The sequence below is a fragment of the Vidua macroura genome, chromosome 6 (assembly GCF_024509145.1).
Source record: "Vidua macroura isolate BioBank_ID:100142 chromosome 6, ASM2450914v1, whole genome shotgun sequence".
NCBI lineage: Eukaryota > Metazoa > Chordata > Aves > Passeriformes > Viduidae > Vidua > Vidua macroura.
The window spans coordinates 61,189,609-61,216,093 of NC_071576.1; the positions used below are offsets into that span (position 1 = coordinate 61,189,609).

At 42.4% G+C, this 26,485-nt stretch overlaps 1 protein-coding gene across 6 annotated transcripts in view; it reads left to right on the forward strand.

Moving 5' to 3' along the window:
• The window catches only part of WT1 (WT1 transcription factor), an 81,955-nt gene extending 62,270 nt beyond the window's left edge, over positions 1-19,685 (forward strand). For all 6 annotated transcript variants that reach the window (XM_053981520.1, XM_053981519.1, XM_053981521.1 and 3 more), the window contains 5 exons: positions 6,345-6,447; positions 7,859-8,009; positions 14,269-14,358; positions 15,134-15,226; positions 18,345-19,685. In XM_053981520.1, the coding sequence (XP_053837495.1) occupies positions 6,345-6,447; positions 7,859-8,009; positions 14,269-14,358; positions 15,134-15,226; positions 18,345-18,466 (559 nt within the window). In that variant the 3' untranslated portion in view covers positions 18,467-19,685. The remainder of the gene's footprint in view (positions 1-6,344; positions 6,448-7,858; positions 8,010-14,268; positions 14,359-15,133; positions 15,227-18,344) is intronic.
• Positions 19,686-26,485: the final 6,800 nt, after the last annotated feature.

Below are 26,485 nucleotides of genomic sequence, written 5' to 3' on the forward strand. Positions count from 1 at the left end.
TCTGGCCACTGTGAAAATCATTCCTGCTGAGTTGCAAGCTTATGAACTTGTGTGTCAGCAGCAGCAAGAGCCTGGCATCTGAACTGCTGAGTGATTTTATCTGCTCAGAGCCTGCTTCAGCTTGTGGCTTTAAGGCCACGGGAGACTATTTTCCCTGAATGCTTTTTCATTCAGGGATATTTTAACATTGGATGTTGGAACTGAGAGCAAGAAGTTTCTACGTATCAGTGGAGTTTGGTCTGAGTGCTTTCAGTAGGTGTAAGCATCAGGAGTTTGTGGAAGGCACAGCCTGAGAGAAAGGCAGAGGTGGGCAGTGAAAGGTGTGGAACAGAGATCCTGGCCAGCCATTGCTGAATGGTGAAGAGAGACATCTGAGGTGAACTGAGACGTTGTCTTCTGCCAGAGTTCAGCACTGTGGTGGACTGGCAGGGGAAGGGGAGACTGGTGCCAAAAGGGAAGCAGACAGAAAAGGCTGCAGCCATGAGTTCTGGAGGTTTCTACTCACTGGCAATCCAAAAGGATGTCTGGTGGCCCAAGATGACCAAGAGCTGCCCCTCGAGAAGAAGACAACCCACTGCTGCTACCATACAGCCCAAACGACCTGAATCTGCATTTTAGATTTTCACTTGGGTCCTGAATTCCAAATTGATTGCGCTCTGATTGAGCTCAAGTTGCTCTTACAGCTCACATGAGGGAACAGGAGTACTTTGTGAGGCTGTGTGTGTTAATTGTGTTTCTTGCTTGTCCAGGCATCCCTCTGTCACCTTCTGAACTTTGGGTGGACCAGAGGGAGGGCTGGCTTGTCTGCAAGCTGTCTCACAAACTGGCAACTCTTAGAATCTGAAAGGAAAGCTTCATTGTTAAGGCAGTGAACCTCACTGTGGGACTGGATTTTATCTCCTCAGACTGTTTGCTGATGATTTGTTCCTCATTTGTGGTATTTTGTTTGGAGCTGCTGGGATCAGATTTATTCCATTGCAGGAAAGTCAGTGGGTCCCAGACATCTCAAAATTAATGTTCCACATTAGTGGACACTTTTGCCATTGGTTTCTCCTTCATATTTTTTTGTTGCTTTTTAATTTGTCCAGTATGAAAAGCACTGCTTCTTTCCATAGTGGTTCTAGAGGAGGATCTCAGGACTAAAAACCCCTCCTTTATATTCTGATGAGTTAAGTGTAAAAGTGACATGGAAATAACTGATACCAAGCAGGAAGTGATACAATGTGGTAGAGAAGAAGTGTGGCTACATTCCCAACAGCAAGGCTCAATGTAGTTTTCTCTTCAGCTGCTTGAGTAAAAAGCTTTGATCCATATTTCTAACAGTTGTCTGAAATCAGGCATAGAACCAGACAACATTTTGGTTTTCCCCTTTTGGTTTTGCTTGGATGTTAAACGCTCAGCATGTTCCATGGAAATTGGTATTTATTGCTGTTTTCTCAGGCTCACTGTAAGGAATATTAGGTCTGATCTCTGTAGAACACTATTAAAACCACATCTTAAACAAGGCAGGGAAAACCTTTCTTGTTTAGGAGTGGTTTGTAAAGGTTTTTCTGTTTAACTTTGGTGGCATTATTAATAAAATTTGGAGGTGTGAAACTTGGGTTCAGTTCTACAATCAAGATGAGCTGGAAATGGGCAATAACCTCCAGTTTCTAATATGGAATTTATCCTTTCCCTCTGATAGCTGTTGGGAAGGGTTTGGTGAAATCCTGACTCCACTGAGATTGATGGTAAAAAAACCCAAACCAAAGAAAGACTATTGAAGTCAGAAACACAAAGGTGCCCTGAAAGTTTAGAACCTTTCTTTCATTAGCCAGCTGATTCTCCCATTGAGGATGGCAGAAGGGCTCAAATCTGTGAAATTGCATGTTTTAAAATATTCCTTTGCCTTGGAAAGGCAGATAAAAATGCAGCTTCATACTCCATCCTCCATAACAGTATTAGACAAAAACCAGGCAGAAACAGGATCTTCTATATAACTAATCAGGATCTTTCTCTGTCTCCATACATATTTTTCCCAGGGTGCTAGGATGGTAAATATTTTAGCAGAGGGAATTAACTCTACTTCTCTTCCTTTATGTTCTGTTATCAACGGGACTAGCCCACACCCTCACTTTGCCTCATTTTTGGCTCTGTTTCTAAACCCTAAAATTCCTGTTCCTGCAGTGAAACACAATTAAATTGAAGCTTAATGTGGTGCCTGTTTTATGTAATCTTGCTTTCTGGCTTTTTTTATTCTTCCAAGTCTGAATCTCATGAATCAATGTGTATTCACGTTTCATCTGAAATTTTCTAGCTCTCCTCAGTGTGTCCTAAAGCTTCCCTTTTTTGGTTTATGAAATAATAATAAAAAGCTTAATTCTTCAGATTAAGTTGTAGCTGCTTTATACATTGGACAGGCAATTTCAGTTTTACAAAGTAAAAATGGTGTGAGAGAGAAATTGCAGCTTGATTATTTTTTTGAAATATTCAGATTAGAATGTCATCTTTTATGAGTTTCTTTTTTTATTTTTATAACCACTTAGATTGATACAACTCTCTAAAGCTGCTCTGTTTTTCATCACACATTCTCATCTGTAAACCCTTCATTTTTATTAATCTCTGTACAATCTGTACAACTCCGAGATTAATCATTTTAAAAGAGCTACTCTGCGAGTGTTAAGGATTTGCTGGGCTAATGGTAAATGCAAGTGCTTCTAAATACTCTACAGCACAGAGTTCTTCCTTTGTGAGTGTCAGCCTTTGTTTCCCAGTTATCTAGAATTACATTTTATGGCTGTGTTTCCAGCTCTGGCTGTCTAGATCCAAAGAACAAAATACACTGAGTCCTTTTTTTCACCAACTAACCCAAACTCTATTTACAGTCCATTTCTGGCTTTGAGCAGCTCTGATTGAAGTTAAAGGGAGTTGTGTGTTTACAAATAATGGCAGAGCTGGACTGTGAGGCCAAATCCTTCAGCCCTTGCTCAGCCAAAGATTTGTGTTGGATCCTGGCAGGGCAGTTTGGCTGCATCTGGTCTTGCTTAGGTTTGAGTCCTTTTAGGACCTGCGAAGGGATCAGTCTAGTGTCTCTCCTAAGTGTCATGCTGGGCCTCACTGGGGATTTTTTTCTGGCTTTTTTTTTTTTCTTCTTTGGTTAATTCAGCTGAATTCATAAGGCATTGTCTCTTTGCCTACTTTAACACAGAGTGCCTGACTAGAAAAGATGAAAGTTAAGGACTGTGCTACCCTCTGGAGATTTCCATTTAGTTAATGTACCGCAGGTATAAATTCACCAGTCACTTGTATTCCTCGTGTATGTGGCATTGCATTATCTCTTGCATGCAATAAAGCAGGTGTTTGACTTTAATAATGGATTCAGATTTGTATCTGTGCTTCTGCCCCTGCCTTTATTGTAGCATATAAACTGCAGCCATATGAAACAAGCCAACTGTGCCAACTGTGACGTACACTTTGTGGCATAAATCATGGCTAAAGCATGGAGGAAAGAGGCTGGAAGGGAAAGAACTCTATTTCCTCAGGAGGTTACCGTGGATGCAGAGTGAAGGCTGAACTTCAAGAGAGCAGCAGTGTAGGGACAGTTTGTGAAAACTCCTCCTTCAGTGCTCCAGTTTCCCACTGACTGGAAGGAATATCCACCTGCTCATTTCTATCTCCCCAAAGGTCAGATTATTCCACAGTGCTCCATAAAGAGTAAACAGTGTTTTAACCAAGAAATCTCTCATGATCCATTTTGCTGTCAGCAGCCATATGGCCATGCTGAGTACCAGCCAATGCTGATGGAAATGTGCCCAACGTAAAATGGGAAATAGGGCTCCTGGTTATTAAAGCATCTCTCCTAGGGAGATGGTTAAGGACTTAGAATATTATGGGTCAAGGGGCTCAGAAAGCAGGTTTTAATCTTCATGGCTTTGCAGTTGTATGTGCAGTTTTAGTGAAGTATAACTAGTAATAAGGGGAGGAAAAAAGGCTGGTTGTTGAGGAAGGCTTCCTAACAGTTCAATAAAAACTGAGATGGAGATCATCTGGAGGATACCTCTCATTCTTAGAGCCATTCCTTAGGGCACAGACAGGGTCTTTGTTCTGCCTCCTATTCCTGGGAGGAATTATTTCAAAACTGACTGGTCCTGACAAAAAATGTTATCACTGAAAGATGAAAACCATGAGAGTTTGGAGGGAAAGTGGGGCTGTGTTTTATGGTATAAGATTTTACTACATATTGCTGCTTCTCCTTACAAAGTTTCTGTCCTGGGAATTCTTATCAGCCTTTGTGCCTGTTGTTTATTGTGGTGTTTAAGGTTGTTAGGACAGGCGTGAAGGGGAGGTTACACTCAGGGTGACCAGTGCTGAAGTTCACATTTACCCTTGATTTACTGCTGTGCTACAGGTCAGCAACAGCTCCTGCTGCAGAGTTTCCTCCTTATCAATGGTGGTTCCCATTCCATTCCATTCCATTCCATTCCATTCCATTCCATTCCATTCCATTCCATTCCATTCCATTCCTGTTTCAAAGTGCACTGTGTAATTTGTGATCAGCATGGATTTCAATACCCCTCTTCCCAGGCTTTTTTTTTTTTTTTTTTTTTTTGACATGTACAGACTTGCTGTCTTTAAACAGAGAGGAAAATTATAATTTGATGTTGGTGGGGAATCTGTGCTGATCAAATGGTGATAGCAAATGGCAATTTGTTACTTGAATTAGGCTGCAAAAGGCCACTTGTGGGCTCTGGGCAGAGAGGAGACCCTATTTATTTGGGCATGATGCATATCTACAGCATAGTTTAATCCATTTAAATGGTATCTGCTTTATCTATTATTACAGATATTACTACAGAACAGAGAGCCTTTCTTTCCACCCCCCATAACTTATTTCATTACGATCACCCTAAAACTGAATTAAAATTGAAATGAGCAGAGCATACCTTCCCAAAAGACGCAGCCTTTGATTTGAACAGGCAGGTGGAGCTGGGATTTGAAATTAGTGCTGTAGAGCAGGGAAGGAGCTGACCTCAGAGAACAGCTCAGCCAGGGGGCAGCCTGCCAGTCGTGCCAGTGGTGAGGAGTGCAGCCCACCCTGTGCAGGCAGATCTGCTCAGACACTGCTCCCCTCCTCTGCAGCCAGGCTCACAAACCCTTTAGACACGTCCCGCATTCCAGCTCCACTGCCTGCTCTGCAAATCACTTAAGAGGTTTAAAACTTCCTTGAAATTCTACTCTGCACATGAACTTTGAGTGAAGGGAAAGGAAGGACCAGTGAAATGAGAGTCTGGGCCTCAGGGACCCCTTGAAATTGCTATTGCAAGCATTTGGCAAAGACTGGGATAACATCCTACATATCCATCTTTGTCCCTAGCTCTGTGCCCTGGGGTTTTGTTCTGGGCTTTCTAATTTCTGGTGCTGTGCAAAACATGTACACTTACCATTGCCAGCGTGTACTTCTACAAGTGATAATGTAACATACTTGCTCAAAAATTAAACCTAAAATGTATTTACGTGGTTCTGGCATTAGGAAGGCTGTAAACAGGAGGCACAGCAGTGTCCCAACATTCATGACAGGAGGAGAACACAGGATTTTGAAGAACATAATTAGACAAAACATATGGCTGTGGCAACCCCAAAGCACACCAAAATTATCAAATTCATAAAATTATTGTGAAAATTTATACCTAGAAGGGATAGGCTGGTTTTTTTTTTAATTTTATTTTTATAAAGGGTTAATTTGTAGTGTATCCTGCAAGCTGATATGTGGGATAAATAGTTTAGACACTGATTTGTAATCTCTGTTTATGAGTACATGACTGCTATTCTTATAAATGTCATCACTTGCTTGGTAGTATCGGGTAATATCTGAGTCATGAGGTGCTGACAAAAATCCACTGCACTTAATGTGAAACTTGAGGCATTTTGCTCATTCCAAAAGATATTAGCAATAGCCAGCCCCACGTTTGACTGATAAATAACGTGAACATGTGCACATGACACCCTTGTGCTGCTATGTGAATTTTCCCCTCTTACCTAAAATCTTTGTGGAAATACATCAGAGTTCAAATCCTGACAATTTCTTTTTTTTGGGGTTTTTTTTTTTTTTTCTTTTTCCCCTGGATGCCTTAATGGATACTAATAGATGTATGTATGGAGTCAGTGCATTGTGCCAGTTGGGAGCAGGTCCATGTGAACGAAGGCAGAGCAGGTTTCCTTTGGTGAATTCCACTTGAACTTGGATATCATGGCTGTGAAAGCAAACTCTGCATAGGTTACCACTGACTTAAGGAAAGAAACCTCTCACATGGAGCTGAGTACTGAAAAATATTTATTTTTTTTGTTATTCCCCTCTTTGTTTACAGACACACAGCGGGATATGAAAATGAGAACCACAGCGCTCCCATGTTGTACAGCTGTGGGGCCCAGTACAGAATACACACCCACGGGGTCTTTAGAGGCATACAAGTGAGTATTGTGGGGTATCCTTCACAGGGAAGCAAAACTGCTGCCTGTTTACAGGGTTCACTCACTACTTCACTGGTGTTTGCAAGCCCATCCTTGATTTGTGGCTTCCCTGTGTTGTCAAGAGATGTTTTACAAAAGTGTCCTGACCTCACCGAAGCCATTGCACTCTAACATAAGATTTCTTTCTGACACAGTCATTTAAAATTGCTCGTCTCTTCTTCTGAAATACGTCTGCAAGGCAGTATTCCTTTCTGTGCTGATTTACCTTACCAGCTCCTCAGGATGGTCCAAGATGCCTGGGCCAGTTTCCAGCTTCCAGCTCCAATCACTCTGGCCATGTGGAGCCTCTGTGGTCATATCTAATATAACCCCCTATCTAATCTAGATCTATAGGGCTCTATCTAATGACTACATATATGAAAGTGTCAGATGACATTTTGCTTTTACGTGTTTCTGAAACTTTACTGATTCAAATGTATTTCCTTAAAACGAAATATGTGATTGTTCCCTAATAACTAAGTAATTAGTGAATATTTGGGAGGAACTTTTCATTCATGGGAGTTCATTTCCTCCCTTTCTGAGACAGTCACATCATTATTAAATACCCCTGTAAAAGATATACCTTGTTAAAACTGATGGCAAAGTCATTACAGAGTATCTGTCTCTTCTGTGTTGCTCCGTGTTGTCAACTTACATCTGTGTTTTTTAGATAGCATCTTTTCTCCTTTTCCTTTTCTGTGTAGTTTAGCAAGTTATTATTCAGTGGCAAGCTTTCAGAAACAGGGTCCTGAGCCGGCTTTTGTTGGGTGAATAAAAGTAAATGGTTGACATTGTTTAAGGAAGTTAATTATGCCAGAAGGAGGAGATCATCTTTGATGGAACATTGTGACAGTGGCCAAAACGCATTAAGGCTGAACTATTCACCAGCTCCACCTAGACAGTTGTTTTTGTTTTGTTGTTAATCAGTTTGTGTCAATCCAAGACATCCATTTCCTTGTCCTGTAGCTTTATATGAGTATTTAAAATAAAAGGGACAATACTCCTCTGGCTCATGCTCTTTCCTCTCACCCTGGTATAAACTTAAAACTATTTTCTGTGGCAATGGGAGTTCTGCCAGGATTGTGTGGTTTTACATGAGGTCAGTGTGGGCCATTCAGTCTCTCATGCAAACACTGGTGAGAGAATTCACTAAGCAGAGCTCACTGTGCTTCACCTTTGGATAATTTTAACATTCTGCTAAGAACCAGTTAAGGCGCACTAAGGTTGTTGCTGTAGAATGAAGCAAAATTCCCCGTTTCCAGTAGGATCTACCCAAGTACCTCTTTGTCCTGGGGAGGTGCTGAGTGACCTGAGTGTGTGAAGCCAAGGCTGAGGACACCCAGGTGGCCTCAGCAGGTCTCTGTCTCTGCAGGACGTCCGGCGCGTGCCCGGGGTGGCTCCCACCATCGTGCGGTCGGCGAGCGAGACGAACGAGAAGCGACCCTTCATGTGTGCCTACCCTGGCTGCAACAAGAGATACTTCAAGCTGTCCCACTTGCAGATGCACAGCAGAAAGCACACTGGTGGGTATAAATCACGGCACAGCAGAGTGGGCAGGGGGGCTTTGAGATGGCACAAGGGGCAAGAAATGCTCTGCCAGGTCAGGGAGCGCGAGAATCCATCAGATGAGTGAGCGTGTGCTCTGTCAGCTGGGCACCCCCTCTTTGTCACCTGGCACCCCCTCTTTGTCACCTGGTACCCCCTCTTTGTCACCTGGCAACCCCTTTTTGTCACCTGGCACCCCCTCCTTGTCACCTGGCACCCCCTCTTTTGGAGCTGAAGGCTCTCTGGATCTAGCTAAGAAAAGCACACAGCAAGCAGATCACCTCCCTCCCTCTCTTACTGTTACAGGGCTGTGAGTTGTTTTCTCTTTTAATATTTTTTTTTTTCTTCTTTCCCCCCTCATTTGGGACTATTGAATCTCACTCCAAATCTCATTGAATGTTATTTATGAAGAAGTTTCCTCTGCATTCAGCATCCTCTGGTTGTCCTGTGTAAACCCTTTTGGCTGGGGGTGTAGGCAGGGACTGGTAAATGGGGTGTAGGCAGGGGCTGGCAGATAGGTTCCCTGCTATGGGATCTTTCCATGAAGAATTGAGCCTGAAGCCAGTCATTTGCAGGCTAATGTCTGGATTCTCTCTGAGTTCAGGAAATAAGACCTCAAAACGTGGAAATCAAATACTCTGCTGCACCTTGCCAAAGAACAGACAGAGTTATTTCCCCTATTGGGAGATTGATGGTGTTGGATGTGTAAAATTATGATATATCTTTAGATATGTTCCTTTTGGGTTTTTAATTTTTTTTTTTGATTGGCTGTCATATTTTTATTTAGAAAGTTCTTTCTGTGCTCACCTAGAAGTCTGTGGATGTAATCTGTAAATATGGATGTTCAGTTAACCAGTGATGTGATGGAAGACCAGAGGGATGAAAGGGAGCAGGAAGGCAGCCCATGCTGGGTGACCTAGCAGATTGTCTAACATCTCATAAAAGATAGCTGCAACCTTCTCCTTTTGGAGACCTTTCAGTCAGTTAATTGTGTAAACTGTGAGAAATGCACACAAAGCACTTTTAATTAATGAATGGGCAAGTCAGAAAATATTGAGACAGCTGTCCTCAGAGCTGCTGAAGTTAAAAATTTAAAATACTTTAGAATGTAAGTGCAAGTTCATCTTTAGAAGGGAAGGTCTACAGAAATGCTTTCTGTTTTCTATAAATAAATTGGAACCAAGAACATTTGGAAATCTTTTGAAGGCCATTAAATTCAGTATTTTTCTTCATTATGCCTAAACAGTTCTGAATTTTTCTCATAATCACTATTTCCTTCATTCCTAAATTGATTTACTCTGTGTTTTATTGGTCATTATTTGCTTGCTCTGGTCCTGTATTTTATTCCATTTAGTTGCTTGGCTTTCCCAGTGTCATTTCTGGATCACTCACAAGGACTTCAGCTTACATATGTTATGTTTTTTTCCTTAGCTGGGGAAGACTTTCAATATTATATCATATATAATGTAGGCTTGTAGAGTCAGAAAACCCCCAAAAGACATGGGGGGTAGGTCTAACACCCCAGAGAGGGGTTAGAGGGGTCCCATTGTCTTTGGGGCCACAGAAGCCTCTCCTCTGGCTCAGGCTGCAGTGAAACTGGGTAGAGGAAAACCACTTTTTTCCCCTCAAACACCTTTTCTGTACAGGTGGGCACAGATCCTCCTGCACACACATTTTGACGTGTTGACAGCAAAAATGATTTATTCCTCAAACCTTTGGAAGTTTCTTTCCATAAGAGGCCAGCTTCTTCCCAAAGCTTGTGTTTGCTGTTGGCAGCATTGCTGTGTAAGGTTTTGAGGCTGGTGGCAGCTGAAGAGAGGCAGCTGAAGGGATGGTGCACTGCTGGAATGAAAATTGCTGGGGCAGCTTGCCTGCCTGAGGAGCTCAGATTTAGGATCAGAAGGGAGTTTTTCCCTCTATCATCTGGCAGGGTTTTGTCCTCAGCCTGTTGAATGGGTACTGGACATTTCCTGTTATTGTGGTCTGGGAATTCTACTTACCAAATTCCCAGCTGCTGTAGAGGCTTAGAAGATGATGCTCTTCGTTTCCTGTCTCCTCCTGTGGTCTGCCAGTCCTAGATTTTGGGGGTGTTTGGTGAAGTGTGGGAGCATCTGGAGGGGATAACTTCCCAGTTATCATATTTTCCTGGCTGCTGGATGTGTGGATGGTCTGGATTTAGTCTGGCCATGAAGGTTTTCCACTGCCATGCTCTTCAGGAGTCCTGGGCAGCCAAGCCCACTGTTGTGATGCAGATCCATTTCCTTTGCAACTTCATGTGTTTGTCTAACCCTGACTTGTTTCTCCTGCATGTCAAAAACAAAAGTTGGAACCAGTTTTCTCCAAAAATCATGTGGTTGTGTTTGCCACACCTCTCCTAATAAAAAAAAAATAATTTATTAATCTTCCTGTAAGGTGGTTCTGGACTCATTTATGGGTCGGGGCTCTTCCACCTTATGTTGTCTTAATGTAGGTCAAAGATTTTGGTAATTTTTTAAAATGATGAACACATGATTTGAAAACAAGCTGTTACATATATATGATATTAAACCAACAGATTGTATCTTTGCAGGATATTGTTGGCTCTAGATTATATTTTTTATTTCTGTAACAGATACCTTCAAAAGACTGGCTCATCAGATCTTCCATCCTTCTTTCCCAGTTGCTGTCTTGCAAAACCAAGCAAGGCCCTGAAACACAAAGTTGGATTCTGTAATCAGTTTTTACCAATGTTTCAAACAGCCTCAGTTGAAAATATGTTAACACTTTGTACCCTCCAAGGCTGCTTATCTGTTCTAACAATGCCTTCATTGAAACATGTACAGCCAAAAAAGCTTTTTTCTTATCTTGGTGTATTTTGGTGCAGCAGATAGGCCTCTGAAAGGAGATGTAGAAATACATCTAACTTTTCAACTTTGCAGCAAATAATGTGAGTTGTCATTCTGTGGCAGGCTTCAGGCACTTCCTTGCAGAAACAAATTGATGTCTAGACCTCCATAAATTTCACTTCTGGTGGGAGCATCAGCATTCTTGCCAGAGACCCTTTGGGTTCAGTGCCACTCATTGGGAAAACTGGATTTATTCTAACACAAAGCTGAGCAGGTTTGCAGAGAGAAAATCTTCTGCCTGTTTGCCAGGGATATTCTTTAGCCAAAATAGGCTCAGCTGCAGGTATGATCTGCAGTGGAGTATGAGAATGTGTAGATCAGGAGGGTTGTCCTTTATGGTAGGGTGTCAGGCTGTATCCTTTCAGGCTGATATTTCTACAGCATAAAATAAAAATGCTTAGGGATCTAAAATGCAAGATTAATTTCAGAATGGTAATGACACATCACAGCTGAGCAATGGTGTGAAGATGACAGAAAATGTTAACTATAAAGGCTCCCTAGTAAATAAGTCAACATGTATTCTGTGTGAGTTTGCTAAAGCAAATTCTATTAAATAAAAATGTAGGATTAGCAAGGAAAAGTTGTGATCACGGGACTTGTTTGATTTAGTGAGCACACTTATTTAAGAAAAGGGGTTTAAATTGGTGAAGGATGTATAGACCAGCCTTCAGATTCTCATTCCCACTTGCAGTCTCTGGTTTCAGAATCAGCCTCCTTTTCTCATCTGTTTTTGTTAGCAACAGGCTTTTACTCTTGCAGAACTCCTTAATTAAAAGCCACGGACTGTGACTATTTTGTGCAACTGCTACAGCAGTAGAATTTTCTGTTTTCCCATGCACCTGAGCAAGTGAATTTGCTCCAGAGAAAATGTGCACACTTCCCTTAGTTTAAGTTAACTGCTTTTGACAAAATCAGTTTTATTAGAAATATTTATTGCAATAGGTGCAAAGGCAGATTCACTCTTGTTTTACAATTCTGGACTTTTTCTTTTAGCAATTATTTCCCTAAATATTCAAGGCATGCCATTCCCTCTACCCTCTCTCATCTTTATGATTTCATTGTGCCCTTTCTTTTGCGTGCCCTCGTTCAGTAGTGTAAGTAATCATGTCTCAGGCAGAAGGGCTGGTGAAGCTCCATCTGCATCTCCTGTTTTGTTTTGGGACTGTGTGTGCTGGATATTTTCATACACAAAGAGACTTCAGCCTTTCACTGAAGGGGCTTTGGTAAGGCTGGGGAAATGAGGTATTCTCACTGCAGGAATTTCATGGGGTACTAACAGACTTTTTCTGATCTGGGATGTTTCTGTCGTCCTGTTCTGAGGAAATTTATGGGAGCTCACAGGCATGTGACACTCAGCTTTGCAGCTGACACAGAAGATGTAGAAGGAAAGGGAAATTAGGATTTCTGTCTGATGTTGTGCCTCTTTTTGTTTATTTGCCTTTCAGTTTCTTCCTAGTGCCATCATATCCCTATGTAAACATTTTAGATTGCTTCCTTTAATATCTGCATGGGTTAAAGCTGACTTTAATTTAATCAAGATAATTTTCCAAAGTAATTAAACAAAAACTTTCATGTGCATGCCACGAGATCCTTTATGCTGTTTTATTCCAGTGCCTCCTTAGCCATCTTCTAAGTTTATATTGCAATTAGCAGACAATCATCCTGTCACTGCATTCTGCTCTGCTGACATTGCCCCTCTTAAATCTGCCAGAGGGCTGAATTCCTGGGAAGTAAGTGGTTTCTGAAAAGCAGGCACCCCCCTGGGAGTCCTTGCGGTCAAAGTGTATGGAACTATTTCAAACACCTGTGGCAACTTTAATCTCCTCTGCTAATAAATTAAGCACAGCAGACACAGAAATTGTCCACACCTAGGTTTGAGAATCGGTAAACTCCTTGGGGTGACTGTCACAGGAAGTTAGCTCGTTCTTGTGGATTTAGTTGCTTTTGTAAATTTTTTATTTTAGCTACGCCAGGATGAATTTTGGAACGCTCTCCTTAATGTGCTGCTTGTTCTCTGTCACCTGGATCAAAAAGCATCTGCTTTAAACTAAACTGGCTTGCTTTGGTGCCTCAGAATACCAGTGCAAGCAGAACATATTTCCTCACCACATTAGAATCAGACATGCAGACACCTGCAGTGGAGGTTAAAATGAAACAGAGAGAAACCAAACCCCCTGCCCACTCCAGGTGGTGTTTGCCTGCAGGACAAGGTCCCAAGGACCTTTGGTTTGCATCTCAGCATCCCACAGCAGGCAGAGCTGCTCCCCTGTGTCCCTGCCAGCTTTGCAGTTCCACTCCTGCTCCTGCTGAGCCTCTGTGCTGTGCCGCTGGAACCGGGCATAAATGTCATTTAATGGAATTTAGATTTATTTAAACATTTATTAAATGTAGTGAATGTCTGAGGCTTCAGCAGGATTCCGGGGTTGTGCAAAGGGACCTTAGGTTAGGAGTAAGTCAGACTTGGAAGATCATGGAGCTCCTCCTGTAACAGCATAAGGATTGTTTTGGCTTAACTTGCCCAAATTCCACCACCTCTGTGCTCTGCTGGCAGTATTTCCCTCTTTCCTCAGTTGCTGCATTTCTTTTTGCATGTTTATGTGAAGTCCTTTGCATTGAAATCCCTGTTCATTTGAGACACTGGCCTGTGGGGATTTCTTTTTCTAAAAAACTCAGGCTCTTACTTTTCATCCCAGAGAAATCCCACCCTGAGGATCTCTGCTGAACTGCATGGGAGGAGGGGAAGAGTTTATATTTACATGAGGCTTTGCAATAATTCATGGCTTTGCCTGTGGGAGCTGTGCAGCTACGTGAGAAATTCTATTTAATAGCACTTTATGGAAGAAACCTAATTTATGCTTTGGGGAAGATTATGTATTTTTCTGAGGTCAAATTTTTTGCTCAGTTTTGTTCTAATTAATTTAATGTGGTTAAAACTGTCACCTGGGTGGATGGAGCTTATTTAGTTTTTGCTTTAAACCAAATTTAGTTCAAGCTGTGAGTTGTTCCTCTGTACAAATTATGTGCTTCTGAAACAGGTGCTACTGAAAGGGTTTAATGGGGTTTTTAGAGAGATATAAACCAAGACATTCCTGTTCTTTTCCAGCAGCAGAGAGAGAGAAAAAAATCACTTAACCAGAAATTTTTTGCAGCTCTAACCTCTAATTTTCTGAGAGTGAGCAGATTCAGTATCAGTGTCAATGCAGCAGAATTTTGCCAGCCTTTCCAACAGAGTGGATGGCTTTAAATCAGTGTGTGTGCCACTGGACTGCTTCAGACTGCAGAGAAATCTTTCAGAGCTTGAGGTGTTCCCTCATTTTGCCACATTTTCTAACAAACTCTTTCTCCTCTCCAGGTGAAAAACCTTATCAGTGTGACTTTAAAGACTGTGAACGAAGATTTTCTCGTTCAGACCAACTCAAAAGGCACCAAAGACGACACACAGGTCTGTGGACAAGCCCTGCCTGCTAATTAGAGTGCATCTGTTCATGGGAATTGTGAGCCTGAGATGATACTCCCCAACTTGCTATTTTTCTGATGTTGTCTGCTCATAACACCAGCTTCTTGAAGTTTATTTTAGGAGAAGGCCATGGCTAGTTTTTTTTAACTGGCCCTTTAGCACTACTGTGGTTGTTGAGGTGACTTTTACATCCTGACACCATCTTCTGAAGCAACTTTCATAATGAAGCAGTTTGCTCTGTACTCTATGCCCAATTTTAAGAATATATTGTGTTTAAAACGAAACAGTTCTGCAAGAAAAAAATTTGCCAATGTGTAAAATTTGCCCTAGACCTATGTGTCATGTGTAAATTAGTAATGTGAAATAAGTTAAACCTATTGGGAGCACATGAAAATAGATTTCTGCACCTTTATTTTTCTTATGTCCTGCTTGCTGCTGCAGGACACCCTCAGTGCCAAACCTCAGGTCAGGATTAACAATGTTTGCAGATGATTTAAGTGGGGTTTGCTTATGGTGGAGCTGTTCAGATGCTTCAGACCCAGGCACTGGAAGAGGAGGTTACAAGGGGTGGGGGCCTCATTAATGACAAACTTTCTGTAATGTGTAGGCACAGGGATGGGAGGAGCAGTTACAGGAACTAGAACAAAAAAAAAAGAAGAAGAAAAAGAAGAAGATATTTCTGAAACTTCAGAAATATCTGTTTTCATTCACCCTTCCAAAAATGTTGGGACATAAGAATGGATTTTTTTTTGTCTCTTAGGTGTGAAGCCCTTTCAGTGTAAAACCTGTCAGAGAAAGTTCTCCAGATCTGATCATCTGAAGACTCATACCAGGACTCATACAGGTAAAACAAGTGCGTAAACTTTTCTTCACATTTATATTTCTTTTTTTTTTTTTATTAAATTTTAAATCGATATTGTTGTAAATTACATGATTAGAAAGTGTCTTAACCAAGATTTAAATTACATGATTCGAAAGAGTCTTAACCAAGATTTAAATACTCAAAAACAGCAGAAACAATTTCAGTGTGCTGATTTTTCAGTGTGGCTGCTTTCCCCAAGCATGATAGTCACTTTTCACAAAGGGATTTAGGTGATTTTAGAAACTATGCTTTCTTCCTTCGTGTTTAAAGACATTTCAGCCTGGCAAAATAAATGTTGTCAGCTATTATGAAACGAGCATCGTGGTCTCAGCCCACAAATGTCAAGTTGATCTACTGCCTTTACTGAAAGAGCCCTACAAGATAGAAATTTTAATTCTAGCTTTAGCCAAAGGTCTGTAATCTAAAGTATTCGTGCCTACTCATGCTTCTCCCAAGTGTCAGCTGAGCCTAATGCAGGATAGCACAGCAAAGCTCCTGCTGCTGCTGCTTGTGCTGTAATCTCTCCAGCAGATAAAAGCAGTGCCTTTTGCAAACTCACACTGACAGACACTAAAGTAAAAGCTTACTCAAAAATTCAAGGACCTTTTATTTTTTTTTTTTTTTTTTTGGTAGAAACCATAGTATTTCATCTAAATACAGGGGGGAAGAAAAAGGGAGGCCATTTTAGTCTACTCTGCCCTCACATAAATGTAAACACCATTAAGGAGCAACTGCAGCAACCTCTGTATTTTAGTTTTAAGTTTTAGAATTAGTCCTGTGTACTGACATCTGCTGTTCCTTCTGCTGTGTATGCAGTGTTTTTACCAAGTAATTGTTGACCAAGCACTTTGGCATGTTGTTGGATGTCACGGCGTTTTCCATACTGGTGTTAACCTTTTAAATTCAGTCTCTGTACAGATGGACAAGGAGCCTGAAAATCTTTTTCTCCCTGCTAAGAATTCTTTTTTCTCTTCCGGACCATAAAAACACACATTTCAGACTTCCAAAAATAAAAGAGAGATTTTAATAAAGGAAATGATTCACCTGAGAACAGTGGCATTTTCTGTGGCTCTGGCCAAATAAATGCTTCACCCAATGGCCATATCTACACTTGCAATCTGCAAATGGCAAAGGTTGTGCTCCTGGGCTGTCCCCGTGGTCCTGTTGAGCTGCAGGGCCTGGGTCTCTGTGCATTTGCATGAAGAAAGATGTTTTCTTAACCAGCAAGAGGTAATGTTCTGGGAGAGACAAAATGGCAAGTGGTTGTAACACGCTGGCAAGCTGGGATAAACTTCACTCTACATCACATTTCACTGCTAACTGCTCTGCTAATTCAGGACTTGCATGACTCCAGTAATTTTTTATAGCCCAGATTAGCTACAGTGAAGAACTTGCTCTCTTTTGTGCTGGTGAAGCTCCTCTCCCTGTCCAGCTCCCCTGTGAGCCCCACTGTCCTTGCTGTGGGTTTGCTGTGGTGATGCTGGTTTGGCACCTGGGCTGGTGCTATGGAGCCACCCCTGACAGCACTTTTGGATGTGTCAGCTCCTGAGGGGGATGAGCAGGAGTGGTGGGTGGGGATTTTTCATCCCCCACCTTGCTTCACTCCTCTTTCTTTCTCATAGCCCCTGAATTATGTGACAAAGCACCTAGCTCAAGTTAACTTGCTCCATGTCAAATCTTGAGGAATCAAAGCAAAGGTGGCTTCCATGCAATTCAATCCTAATTTTAGTCAACTACCAAACTATTTGTTAGGATTCAGGGTTTTTTTTCTTCATAAGCAATTTCACTGTGACAGCAATCTTTGCTGTTGAAAGCAAAAAAAAAAAAAAAAAAAAAAAAAAAAAAAGAAAAAATTAAAGGAAGTTTTTTCCATCCACAGACACATTTGTGACCCCTGATATTTGCACCATTTTCCCCCAACTCATGGGAGATAGCTGATGCATTTGCCAGCATCTCTGCTGAGTGGATAAAGTAGATTTTAGGATTTCCCTTTCACCTCAAATACCTCACATGGGAGTTTGCAAACAGAAATACACATTTATACAAATCTCCTTTTGTCTGAATTTGGATTAGGTTTGTGAAATGCCCAAAGTGTGAGGTAAATAAGAAGAGAAGATGCCTGGGTGAGGTTGAACCACCCCAGCATGTCTGGAGTGTGTCAGAGAGGATGAGGTGTGAAGACAGCACTGAAGAGCCCAGCCCCAGAGCTGAACATACTTTAAAATATTGCATTTATTTTGAGGGGAAAAAAAAAAAAAAAAAAAAAAAAAGAAGAAGCATGAGTCACCGGGCACTGCTCTGAGCTAATGAAAGCATTCCATCAGCATTCCTGTGGCATCACAAGCACAGCCTGAAATTCCACTTACACACTGTAGGAAATCAAGAGACCAGGTTAAACAGCTAAAAAGAGGTGGCATTTCTTGTTAAATTTGAATGTGCTTTGCTTGGAGTTATTTGTAGTGAATATTATGCTCATGAAAATGTTAGAAAAATGCTATTTTGAGCATTTGGTATCTCCCATAGATGTGAATCCACTTTATTTAGATAGGAGTGGAAATCTTGGAGTCTGGCTCAGCAGACTCCATGCTGACCTCTGTTGCCTCTACCATATTCACTTACACTCACCAGTTTCAAAGAACTTCAGCCAAAACTCGTTGAATTAGCTGGAAAAAAACCTCCCCTTGACTGGAGGTCAAGCTCTAGAAAGTCACTGGCAGTTTCCACGGTGACTAACAGTGTGTCTGCAGCGCCGACTGAAGCTCGCGTGCGCGCCAGGGTGACTTTGAGACTTGGTCATTTGAGAGCTAAAGAGCAGCATAACCATGGCAGCACGGTGCTCACTCAGCAAGGGCCTGTCCCCAGCAATGAGCCACTGCAAGGTTTTCTCCATCCCCTGGAAAGGCTGTTGGTAAACATCAGCTGAGGCAGAGGTGGGAAGGCGAGCGCTGATGCGAGCAGGAGCTGGGGGCACTCCCAACGCCCTCTCAGGACAGCCCTTTCCTCCTGACAGGGGCTCTGCCAGCTCCTCGCAGCCCTGCAGAAAGAAAACAAAGAGCAGTGTCTCAGATGAGCTGTATGCTCAGCTAATAACAGGGTGTTTTGTCAACAGGTGAAAAGCCTTTCAGTTGCCGGTGGCCCAGCTGTCAAAAAAAATTTGCCAGGTCTGATGAATTAGTTCGTCATCACAACATGCACCAGAGGAACATGACTAAACTGCAGTTGGCCCTTTAGACAGTTCAAACAAGTGAAAAAAGCAGATGGGACATTATAAGCTACTGCAAACTTTCTCAGCCATCCTCGATCACCTCTGTCAGAGAGCTGCAGCTGTCTTCGCATCCTATTTGACACAAGTTAACTAAAACGTAGGATTCTGCTCAGCCTGCCCTTCCATCTGGAGCTGCACAAGTTCCTAGTCAATAAGTTCAAGAGGTTTTTACTTGTGGTTTTGTACAAAAGTAGGCGAGACCGCCACAGTTTCAAGATGACTATAAACTGTGCTCAGCTTTCATGTCTGTCTCCAGCTTTTTTGTGTTATTTTCACTCGAACTTTTCTAGGTACAAATTGCTGTGCCTTTTTAATTCCTGCAGTGGGTAGGATGATTCCTCCCTGTTGAAGGTCAGCTCTACACTTACATCACCCCTGCATATGCTGAGGCTCCCAAGTGCTAGTACAGCTTTCCTCACAAAACGAAGGAACAGTCACCTGAGATACTTCTGGTAACCTCTGTACTACCAAAGGGCAGACTTTTAGAGTTGGAAGCTCTGCTTTTGAATTTCACAAATCAAACCTTTTCTAAAAGGTTATCTTTCTAGAGCAGCTAGAGCCAGATGAACCAGGGCCTCTCTGTACAGAAAATAAGAATCTTACCATTAAGTTAACTTGGTTTTTAAAGAATTGCATAACTGAACCCTTAAAACTGTTTTGTTTGTCAATTAGCTCTCTCCTTTTCTCTCTCTCTTTTTAATGTATTGGTTTAAATTTATTCTATCATGAGATGCATAGATGTCCTTTACACAAAACTAATTTCAAGCATTGTAGACATTTGGGATTTGTTTACAATGTAAAGCCACACTGGTTATGTGGCTAGCAAGCTGTATAAACTTAAAACTGAACTTCTAATGGGGCTGGTCCAGGATCTCCATTAACAGATTACTCTTAAGATAAGTAACTTAAAAAAGACTCTTTGTCAAGTATATGTGAAAAAGACATTATTAGTGTAAGGAAATATATTATTTCAGGGGTTTGGGAGGAGGGGTTTATTATTTACTTTTAATTGCTTGAAATTGTGTGTATATATATATCTGATAATGTATTGCTCTTAGACATCTCCAATTAGAAAATGTATAAATATTAGAAGCATCACTGTTCTGATGTCGTTGCTGTTACAAACTATTGATAACACTAAGAATGTAACCTGCATTTTTCACCGAGCTTTCAATTAAAGCCCATTCAAAGAGAAACAAATGAGAGTCCAACAGATGTCTTGTTTCATGTCTGGTATTAAATTTCAAATGCCCTGTCCAATAGTATCCTTTTTTTTTTTTTTTTTTTTTTTTGTATATAAAGGTACCACCAGCACTGATGACCACTAGTTAACCTGTCCAGGTCTTGACCACAATTTATCCATCTCACTTGGGAATCATACTGGCAGCAGAAAACAGTGTCAAGTTTCATATTGTGCTATAAAGCAGTTGCTTCAATCCTTTGTCTTCTTACCCAACCATTCCTTCTCTTTCGACCCGTGAGATTTGCGTAAGGACTTTATAGAACAAGTAAAATCCCATTTATAAATAGCAGAACTGGCCTTCTGTGGAACTGGGCTGAAACCATAAGCACAGATAACTTCTTAGATTAGGATGTCATAGACTGACTTTTAAGTAAAAGTTAATTTAGAGTTGGGGTGGCTTAAATCAGTTCAGCAGGTTGGAAAAGACAGTCTTTCATAGATGATGAAGTGTGAAAACGAAGATAAAGAAATATTACTGTTTCTTTGTCATACTGCCTACTTTTCTTTGGAAGTAAGTACAGCCTGCCTCAGCGCCCTTTGCCCTTGCAAAATATTTGTATCTCTTTAGCAAAAATCTTTAATGTATCTTGCCAAGCTTTTTTCCTCTAATGTACACAATGGAGTTCTATGATGGGTTGAGCTTTCTCTCTTAAAGTGCAGCTGCATCGTCAAGAAAACTCAACAGTTAATTCTTCAAGTCCTCTTTTTCGCCTGGGTATTGCATCACTGTTAATTACTGTTGGGGTACTGTGACTCATTTGTATCAGTCAACTTTATCTTTTGCTGCCAAAAGACAGCATCTCTCTGGAGAAACTCATAACAAGTGTGGCAAACATCAAATATTTGGAGCGAACGGTGTGCATCAAGCTGCATAGAATTAAAAAATAAAGCAACTCCTCCTGCTCTCTTGAAAGAAAAGCTCAGCTGCAATAACAATGTCCTCTGATTTACCCAGCAGTTCTTGGCAACTACAAAACAATCTGTTTTTCAGTCTGCACCCAAAATAGAGAGCTGCCATGAGTGTTTATACTAAAAGCCAAAAAAAAGAAAAAGCGGCCTCCGGTTTTTGCCTGCATCGGTCAAACATAAATAAAACTATCTTCTGTGAAATACAACCAAAACTCCACTGCAGCACAGGCCAGACTTCCAGTGACCTGTAAATAGCTCTCCAGCCATGGCTTGCTGCTTGGGGAATCACATGCCGAATAATAATAGTAGATGGCTACAAAAAATGAAGCGTGGGTTGATGAGTGACAGAGCATGTCCTTTTGCTTTTGCTGTCACCACTTTTTCAGTGGAAGACTTACTGCTACTCTGCTCTTTGATGATCATTACGGCCCCCAGCCTGCCAAGCACAGAGGGGACAATGGCAAATGTTTACAAGATTTTAAAAATTTTTATTCCCACTTATTTTACGGTGTTTGTTAAGAGAGGCATTTCATGTCTCTGCCTTTCATTTCCCTGTTCTCGGGATTCTATCAGCAAGGTAAGCCACCTTTATGGAAGTGCTTCACTGCATGAATTTCTCAGAAGCAGCCCCCAGATGCTGGCTCTTGCAGCATGCAATTCCTCTTTTTGGGACACGCAGAGATTGATCAGCAGGCCGAGTTTCTCTGAGCTTGACCTCCACACGAGAGATGAGGGGGCTGCACTCTATTATATCTTGCAAGTATCCTCAGCTCTCTGGAAAATTTTCAATCCCACAATTAATTGAGCAAATCTTTTATGGCTCTGTGCTCTTAAACTGAAAATGGTGACTGGTGTAGTTTTGGCTGATGGTTGATGTCTCAGTGGGATTGGCACACTCTTCCTGTCCCATGGCTCCTGTAGCCCCCCCAGATGGAGAATGTTCATGATATACATAACACTTCCCCTTTTTCCTGCCACTTCATGGGATACAATATGTTGAGTAGGAAAGGGAATGTGATCTCCTCCCTCTCTGATGGTGTCAACTATTCAAGAGCTGACTTGGATGAATATTTTTGAGGTAGGTGAATCCAGCAAAGTGTCTGTCTGCTTTAGGAAAGCATGAGAGTGAACCTGCCTGGGCTGTAGCCACAGGATCTGCTTCTGGTGCACGTCTTCATGGCTATGGACTGTGCTGACCAAGCAGGAGGTTGCTTCAGTTAGGGAACCCACCTGGAGGCAACCCATCCTTCAGACAGGTGATGGTTCCTGCAAGGGAAGGGGGGGCGTGTAAAGAAGTTGCTCTTTCATTCTCTTTCCTTCTCTTTCCTTGCCTGTCCTTCTCTTTCCTTCTCTTTCCTTCTCTGTCCTTCTCTGTCCTTCTCTTTCCTTCTCTTTCCTTCTCTGTCCTTCTCTTTCCTTCTCTCTCCTTCTCTGTCCTTCTCTTTCCTTCTCTTTCCTTCTCTTTCCTTCTCTCTCCTTCTCTTTCTGTGGTGGGTTAAGCAAGCTGCTCATTTCAGAAGCCACTCCAACCAGGCCTATCTGTTTCAGGATGTCAGTAGGATTCATTTCACTGCTCCAACATCCCACCTTACAGCAGCTGGGAACAGTTCCTGGAGGTGCAGGTAGGTGCCTTAAACCAGTGTTTCTTCCTCCTCTCTGCTCCCCAGAAAAGGGGTTTTTCTGAGAAAAGCCTGCTGTGTGCAGCCTGCTTTTGTCATCCGTAGGACCTGACAGCAAATCCAGCATGGTGAGCAAGGGGCTCCCTGCACTTTGTCTAAAAGCCCAAGAAAAAAATCTCTGGAGCAGTTTGAGAGGCTCCAGGAAGGCCCCAGGTCCTCCTCCTAGCATGAGATGGGCACCCAAAGGCCACCAGCAGGCACAGGTGGCACCAGCTGCCAGAGGACCTGGGAAGGTTCTGCTGCTCAGTCCTGCTTGAGCCCTGCAGGGAAAAGCTTGGGGAAGATCCTCATTCCCCTCCCTGCCCTCCAGTTAACAAAAAAGGAATTAAAGGCAGTGCATGCGGTTCAGAATGGCACTAATGGACAAGAAAGTCCAGCTGCAATATTTGGGAAGATCCAGTAAAAGGTTCATTAGGATTCTTTGAGTTATTGGAAGTCCTCATGACACAAGGGAGCCTAATGAAGCACAAGACCTGGCCACAAGAGTGATGAGTTAAAAAAAGCCCAAACCCAAACCCCAACCCCACTGACACCATTCTAAAAATTAGACAATTAAGAGTAAAACCAGGAATGTAGCCAGAACTATTCCACCTCAAATAATAAACACAAGGATAAGTTGCCAAGCGAGGTCAAAGAAGCAAATGGTAAAGTGAGTTTAAGAGACAGCTAGACACTTTTATGGGGAGAGAGGGGATTGAAGGATACAGTGACAAAACTGGGGGTAGAGTTGAGATAAACCCAGAGGACAGTGGTGGGCCAATAGCCTCAGAGAGTGCTCGGAGCCCCAGCTGCTCAGCAGGGATGTGGAGCAGCTCTTGGAGTTCAGGGGAGACTTTCCAGGGCTCTGGGAGGGGTGAAGGGGAGCTGCCAGGGCAGTTTGAGAGGAAGGGGAGCCTGACAGACAGGGGTGGGTGTGCTCTCAATGGGTGTGCTTCCAGTGCACTGATCCAAAGTGCTGCCCTCGCTTTTGCTAGGGAGATTCCCTGGCAAACTTGCTGAAAAGCAGATTTTTGAAGAAATCCTACCCAAGCAGCTTGTCTTGTTGCAAGTCACCAATGCAAAGCACAGAAAGAGATACCAAAAAAAAAAAAAAAAATCCCAGGAAGAAAACTGCCCTTTTTTAAATTTCTGTTTTTCGTGAAAGTCTACTTGTAACATAGGAATGAAAAGGGTTGATTGGAATATGATTCAAATAAGGCAAAAACCAAAATATACAGAGGTTATGTTCTCTGCTTGTATGGAGCTTTGCATAATTTCACATTGTCAGCACAGCTTGGGTCGATTCCCACAAAAAACAAAAGCTGGCAGAACTTCTGTGGCTTCACACTGCAGCATGATGAAGCCTGGTTTGAGGTGCTTGGCTTGGCCATCTCTGCACTGGCAAGCAGGTGTTGGCTCCACCAGCACAGCAAGTGCTGGTTAAATGAGGGTGGGGGAGAACCAAGAGCAGCACAGCCAGTGGAAGTAAGGCAGAGAATCAAATAAACAAAGTGCAGTTTTCTAGATAGATTGCAATCCAAAGACAACTGCCAGCTCCTGGGGCTAAAAGGAGTTAGCTGTGACACCCCAAAGGGCTTTGAGTAGTGAGGGTGGTCTGAAAGATGGTATACTCCTAGAAGACACAGCTAACACAGACAGAGCTTTGCTGGGTGCTGTAGGAATGGAGCAGCAGGAAGGCTCTGTCCCAAAGAGGCTGCAGGGCACAGACAGGGCTTTAAAAATGTTTAGAGCCATGGAAAATCTTGAATGAGAAAGTCTTGTTGCAGGCAGGACTTTCCTGTTCCTGATAACTAAATAACTATCCCATAGGTATGAATATAGTTTAATTGCATCACTGTTTTTTTTCAATGACTAATAGACTTGTTATGTTCTGACGAGCTCTGGCAGAACGGAGATCCTAATCTGCAAAAATAGGCTGAGCAGAAACAGAAAGACCTGGCTGACCATCCTGATTTGAATGGCTAGATAAAGAAAACTAACTGTTCTTCCCCAGCATAAAAAAAAAACAAACAAACCAAAAAACCAAAAAAAACCACCAAAAAAACCCCAAAACAGCCCTTTTAATGCAAAGGAATTGTAAGAAAACCCAGGGGGCACTGAGACACCTTAGCATGGAGGTGCAGGGGAGAAATACAACTGTATTTGTTCTTGGGCTGTTTCTTTTTATGGCTCATTCTCATCTGAGTCATGCCCCAGAACTCCCATTCATTTAAATGAAATGTTGAAAAACATAACCACAAAATAAAAAAAAAACCCAAAAAAGTAACCTCACTGCCCGGAAAAATCCTGCCCCAGAATTTCTTGGGAAATGGCGTGTCCTCTTTCACGTGCTCTGTTGGTTCAATAATCACATCTGCCTAATGTTTGCTCCCAGGAAGGTCTCTGACATTTTTAACTCTGTCACTGAAGCCTTGAAGTTCAGTTATGGTGTGGCTGCACGGCAAAGGTGCAGTGTAAAGGCAAATAAAGGGTTTTTATCAGTGGCATGGCCTCCAGCACAGCCCAGCAGAGCCCTGCTCAGAGCAGAAGGGTGGTTTTGCTCCCAGCCACAAGACAGCCTGGCCCAGTGGGATTGCTGGCCCTTGGGACAGCTGCCTTCCCGGGAATTTGGGGCCACCAAGCCCCCGCTGCAGCTGGAGGAGTTTCCAGACTTGCAACAGAAAGTTACAGCCCTGACAAAGCAGCAGGCAGAGCTGGAGGCTCTCATGTGATGCGACTCCAAATGCAGCTCAGAGCCCACGTGTGCTGCTGTGCTGCTGTGCATTCACAGATTGACAATCAAAAAGCTTCAAATCTGTTTGCCTAGGGTGTTCTTCAAAGGCCAAGTCCTCTGCTGTCCTTGAGGCTACCTGGGGTGGTGCTTCAAGCTCCGAAGGGTGTGTGCTCCAAAGCTCTCCCTGCTCGTACCTCAGAGCCGTGGGGATGGGTGCTTCTGCTCTCAGAAGGAAAAATTAAAGAGAATGGAAGGAAGGGAAGGTCCCAGGGCACTGGTGTGGCTGTGGGGTGGATGAAGCCCTGAGTGAGCTGCTCCATTGCGAGCCCTGAGCCTGCAGGAGCTCAGCCTGCCTCTCTCCAGGCTCCCCTCCTGGGCTGGTCTGGGACGGGCGAGCTGCAGTTTGCAACACTGAAGGTCACGGCACGGCCCAAACAGCCAAACAACAGCCCAATATTTCTGAGCTGCATAAATTCCTGGTGTCTGCTGCAGGCAGAATCCAAACACTTGTGTCAATTCTGTACCATGCCCCAGACTGCCAAAAAACATTAATATAAGCATATTTATCTGGGCTGCAGTGTGTTACAAGAATTCATTAGGACAATATGTGATATGGTGCTGAAACAGAAGGCTGGGTTTCTCTGGCCAGAGATGAGGAAGTCTAGTCCCTGCTGAACTTTTACTACTGATAAAGACAATGTCTGCTGGCAGCATTCATTTTTTACTAGGCCATCTGCATCTAGTCAAGGATAACTTGACTTTCTGAAAAAGTCATTCATCAGAATCAACCCCGCACAACTTTCTCTTGATGAGTAAAGCAACACAAAGAAAGACCAAGATGGTTAATAAACTTCTTTGGGAGCAAAAGGTCAATGCTGCTGTAAACAAAGCAGTGTCATAGTACTATACAGAAGCATTGAAGTTCCCTGTGTGTTTATATGGCTGATGCCCCATTTATTTTTTTATCTGTGTTTGTTATCGTTTATTTTGCTCTGCTTTAGCTGATCTATAAATCTTTATAGCAGTGTTCTTTATTTTCTTAATTTTTTCATCTCTCTTATCGCCTTTTATCACCTGTTTGTGTCCAGTGTTTGCCACTCTCTGCTGCTTGATGGCTGCTTTTTAACCCTTTAGTTCTCATCTACCACACAGAAATATAATACTCAAGTCTTGCAGGACTTCCCTGTTCTTCCTAGAGCTGAATCAAACACTGAAGAAATTCCCACTGTCTCCTTAACAAGTCATTAACTGTTAAAGGCAAAAAAAAAAATGAATAAGTGCATTGATGGGGAGATATTCCTGCCCCAAGTGACAGAGCCTTCTTTTAGCAACACAACACAGAGAGCAGGCAATGGCCAGGTATTTCTCACTTCAGGCTTTTACTGCATTTCACTGTACTTCACACCCACGTTGGAGAGTCCTAGACTTGCACCCTGTGGGG